The sequence below is a fragment of the Pyrus communis genome, chromosome 1 (genome assembly GCF_963583255.1).
Source record: "Pyrus communis chromosome 1, drPyrComm1.1, whole genome shotgun sequence".
NCBI classification, from domain to species: Eukaryota; Viridiplantae; Streptophyta; class Magnoliopsida; order Rosales; family Rosaceae; genus Pyrus; species Pyrus communis.
Window position 1 is genome coordinate 8,693,354 of NC_084803.1, and position 4,874 is coordinate 8,698,227.

Here is a 4,874-nt window from a genome sequence, read left to right on the forward strand (position 1 = left end):
TAACCGTAACCGTTTAGATAGGAAAGCATGGAAGGGTAGAGAGATTAGAAGATTAGGGAATCTCTTTCGTAAAATAGAGTCGTATGTAAGTGTTTATCCATGTGTACTTATTTCATTGACGCAGAAGACGACATAGCGGTGTAGCTTGTGTGTTGGTGAATTCCAGGGATTAAGTGGCGCGACCTTACTGGTTGGAGAGAACAAGGGGAAAGTGAGGCGTTGCTGGAAAGTAAGGGGATGAATGATACAGTAGACGGGAGAGCGAGAGGTTGATGGGCGGGAATGAGGGTGACACGCCACCATTTAAGCTCAAGGAAGCAGAAAGAAAGAAAGAAGACAAAGGCAGAGGTGTTGATGATGATAAAACAGATTTGTCCTTTTCCATGGACCTCAACCTGGAAGAAGAAAAACCTCTCTTCCAAATTAAAATTAAAATTAAAATTAAAAGTAAATTAAATCAAAATTAAAAGAAATAAAGAAAGAAGCTTTGCCCCTGCTTCCTCCTCCTCCTCCTCCTCCTCAGTCCTGAGATGTGCAGCATCTGCAGGTTGGTTGTCTTCTACTTATTTACTGCCATTCAATTCATTTTTTTTCAATTTATTTATACTTGTAGAAAACAATATCTTTTGAATATATATATATATATATATATATATATATATATATATATATATATTCCTTGCAAATTGTAATTGATAAGTGACTACAAATGGATTGGGTTTAGTTGGTAGTATATCTATTTCCAGTTTCTTGGGATATCCTTGGCCGTTGGGTGGGTGAAGGGTCAGGACTCATCAGCATCAGCAAGCAAGCTAAGCAAGTGTGTTCCATCCCAGTTGTATTGCTTTTTAATTAAGGGGTACTTTGAATCTACATACAAAATACAAATAGAGACAGAGTCCTAGGTCTTTCTCTCTCTCTTTCTTTGTTTGGGTTGGTAACTTGGTAGTTGGTGCTGGAATACTGGTGGAGGTTGGTTGGATCAAAATTTGGACTGTATATTTTAAGTGAGTTCTAAGCAATTCTGCTGACGATCGAACATTTGCTATACAGCAAGTTACTCAACTGGGTTCTGATTTAAATTATCGTATCTTTGTTTGAACCTTAAGTTTCAAGCACAACAGTGTGTCTGGGGTCTCGAGTCAAGGTGGCCTGTTGCTTTCTAATGGTGCATAACATTATCATGAAACTTTGATGATAATGTAGGCCAAGGCTCTGATCGAGATGCTGCGGCATTGCTGATATTCCAGATGGACAGGCGGAGTCGGCTGTGGCAAAGGAAGTCATCAGACAAGAGTCCCGGCGACACTGAGAGTTCGGGATCCATATCTTCTCACTCTGAAAGATTTTCTGATGATCAGGTTGATGGCTTTCGCAATAATTGTTCTCGTACAGTTCAGTTTGCATTTTGAAGTATGATTACTGATTGGATAGTCGAATTGCATGAATGTTGCAGATGTGAATGTTTCTACTTAACATTTTGTTACTTAAATCATTGTTTCTTTCGGTTGCACAAAACTATTTTTTCATCTCTCTTTCTCTCTCTAACAAGGTGAAAAAAAAAAAGCAAGTGAATTCATTGTCAAAAAGTTAAAAGCTGTCCTGTGTTGTTGAGTTTCACCTGAATATTTGTCCTCTAAGTGCATGATTATTTCTCTGTTCAAGTGATGTTATTGACCAAACTCCAATGTTTCTTACTTTGATATCAAAGGCAAATCCAACTCATAGCATTCTATCGCCAGAAGTCACTTCTAAAGCTCCACCCGATGATCGACAAGTTAATGGGAGTGTTGAGGCTTTGACGGAGAAATTATCCGCTGCTCTTCTTAACTGTAGTGCCAAAGATGATTTGGTAAAGCAGCATGCTAAAGTTGCAGAAGAAGCTGTCTCAGGTTTTAACTTTTCTGCTTTCCATTTGCTCCCACTATATTTTACTGCAGTTTGAAATTTAGGCTACTTTCTTGAATCTTGTTGTGCATAATCTGTATTCTTTACTCTGAAAAAAGAAACTCTAAGGATGCGAATCTCAAAATTAATAACCGAAATTAGAGAAAACATGTAAATGATATAAATAGAAAGCTAAAGTGTTTCTCAACTGCGATTTCTTCCTATTTTAAGGCACATTTTATTATGAATGGTATTTAATGACTATATATCCGCATTGTTCGCATACTTGTGCAATCTGCCATTACTGGATTTTGCTGAAACAGTTTTCGTTTTCCAAGAACAAGAACAAGAATTTCATGAAAAGTCATATTCAAGTATTTGTACAATGGGTGTCGTCGATACTTTTACATTATATTGCATTTCCCCGTTTTAAAAAGGGTCTTATTAGTTGTTCCTCTATTCCATTATAATGGTAGGCTGGGAGAAGGCTGAAAATGAAGCGGTTGGTTTAAGACAGCAACTTGAGGCTGCAAATAAGAAAAAATCAGCTCTTGAAGACCGAGTTGGTCATCTCGATGGAGCACTGAAAGAATGCGTGAGGCAGCTTCGACAGGCACGAGAAGAGCAAGACAAGAATACCAATGATGTTGTTGCCAAAAGAACTCGTGAGTGGGAAAGTTCAAAGTCCATGCTTGAGAGTCAGATTGTTGAGCTCGAAGCACAACTTCAAACTGCTAAATCGGGAGCTGCTGCCTCAATTGATTTTGATTTGCTTTCAAAGCTTGATGCTACTGAAAAAGAGAACTCTGATCTTCAACTTAAGCTTCTTTCTCGAGTGAAGGAGCTAGAAGTCAGGACTATTGAGAGAGATTTGAGCACCCAAGCTGCTGAAACAGCCAGCAAGCAATATTTAGAGAGCATAAAAAAAGTGGCTAAGCTTGAAGCTGAGTGCCGTAAGCTAAAAGTCTTGACTCGCAAAGCATTACCGGCTAATGATCACAAATCCTTTTCTGCATCCTCAGTTTGTGCAGAATCTTTTACAGATAGCCAGTCAGATAGTTGGGAGAGGATAGTGGCAATTGATCTGGATACACACAAAGTGAGTGGCTTGGAGCATGATCCAAGCCATTCAGATTCACGGGCTCCTGCTCAAATAACAGAACCTGGCCAGTTTAAGAACAAGAAGAGGTTTGGAAAATACGTCCCTTCAGTAGAAATCAATCTCATGGATGATTTTCTTGAAATGGAAAGGCTTGCCGCAACTCCAGATACAGAAAATGACAACTGTCGTCAACCTAGCGTTAGGGAAAACCCTTTAAGAACTGAACCTGAAACCATGATACAAAGGACTGTGGAACTTGAGGGGAAGTTAGAGAAGATGGCAGCAGAAAAAGTGGAACTCGAGATGACTCTGACCGAGTGTCAAAAGCAGCTTGAGACATCACAGAGTCAACTTATGGAGGCTGATACGAAGTTGGAAGATCTTAAAAGACAGTTGGCTCATGCAAATGACTCGATGTATGATGCACAGGAAGAAGTAAAGTCCTATCAAACAATGAGAGAAGTTGCAGAGTCACAACTAAGAGCTGTTCAAAAGGAATACAACTCCTTGCTTTTAAAGGCTAGTTCACTGGAAGAAGAGGTTTCTAAGGAGCGAGATTTATCAGCTGAAAATGTAGCCAAATGCCAAAAACTGGAGACTGAGCTATTAAGTATGAAACATGAAGCTGAGCTCCAGCGTGAGGTTGAGCTCCAACGATTGCGCAGTACTAATGGTGAATTGAAGATAAAGCAGGTCGGTTTTCTTGAACACGCTAAACCCAATTTTCAAATTATAGTAAATGAAACTATGCATGTTGGAATAGAAGGAAAAGTGAGGGGAATACATATGTAGTGGAAATGAGAATGGTAGATGGATGGTAGGATTGAGTAGAAAAGAGAGCTAAACATTATGGACTCATCGGGAAACAATATATGGTGTAGGTACAGTTTAAGAATAAAATTAAGCTTAGGTGGTATGCGATCTAATCAAAGTAAGAACAATAAAAGAGATTAGAGATTATCATTCACATATGTTGGTTTTTGACGTTGTATTCTTGTTTGTGGCAGGAGAAAGAGCTAGCATTGGCTGCGAACAAATATGCAGAGTGCCAGAAAACAATTGCATCTCTTGGCCAACAGTTGAAGTCACTTGCAACACTGGAGGACTTCCTGGTGGACTCTGAAAGGCCATCGGAGCTCATCGGCACGGGCATACAGTGTGGAACAACATGATTTACACCCAAATCTGAGGCTAGTATAAATTTTGAAAACAGCAGATGATTAGCCAAATCCTTCAAATATTGGTGGGTTTAATGGATTTAGTGAGCTTTTTGCTAGATTTTGAAAGCAGCAAACGAGAATTGTAAGAGGAAAATTGTAGTTAGGTCTTTTAAGATTCATTGTATAGCAATAACTGTGGAATCAATGCCCCTCAATCTACAGTTTGTATTTACATACGTGGTGGTAATGTTGAAACAAGGTACAGTACAATAATACATTGTAAGGCACATTGTTTATGGATTTTTTTTAATACATTCGATATTAATTCGATTTGAATTCACTTTTAGCTAAAATGGAACCTAAAAGTACCACTAGATCATAACACTAAATGGTTGTTTGCAAAAAGTATTAGATTGTGGGACATTTTATAATAAATTTACTCTCAAGGCTGTAACTTCAAGGAATTGAATAAAGGCCAAATACATTGTTTCTCACTCCAGGAAAAGTACTTTGCATGAGGTGCATGTTGGTCCATGTGTGAATCACACGTGCTTTTCGCCATCCTATTTGTATATGTGTATTAGGTATGAAACTTTGTCACACGTGTGATGACGTGTTGAGAGCAAACAATAAGGGACCAAGCATGCTTTCATAAGGCATTGGACAATATTAAAAGAGACATGTCGATCGCGGTCTAAAGTTGTAGACTGTTTCTATGTGCATTT

At 38.6% G+C, this 4,874-nt stretch overlaps 1 protein-coding gene across 1 annotated transcript; it reads left to right on the forward strand.

The window, feature by feature from the left end:
• Positions 1–253: 253 nt before the first annotated feature.
• LOC137715955 (filament-like plant protein 3) lies at positions 254–4,451 on the forward strand. Its single transcript, XM_068455326.1, has 5 exons — positions 254–547; positions 1,207–1,361; positions 1,712–1,892; positions 2,364–3,682; positions 3,997–4,451. The coding sequence occupies exons 2-5, from the start codon at positions 1,251–1,253 to the stop codon at positions 4,159–4,161; spliced, it is 1,776 nt and encodes a 591-aa protein (XP_068311427.1). The 5' UTR covers positions 254–547; positions 1,207–1,250; the 3' UTR covers positions 4,162–4,451.
• The last annotated feature ends 423 nt before the right edge of the window (positions 4,452–4,874 follow it).

Bases quoted from the DNA above. Each gene is read 5' to 3' on its own strand.
- LOC137715955 (XM_068455326.1), top strand. From the start codon at position 1,251: ATGGACAGGCGGAGTCGGCTGTGGCAAAGGAAGTCATCAGACAAGAGT. The intron at 1,362-1,711 runs GTTGATGGCTTT...TTGATATCAAAG, and splicing joins AAAGATTTTCTGATGATCAG to GCAAATCCAACTCATAGCAT. The intron at 1,893-2,363 runs GTTTTAACTTTT...TTATAATGGTAG, and splicing joins TGCAGAAGAAGCTGTCTCAG to GCTGGGAGAAGGCTGAAAAT.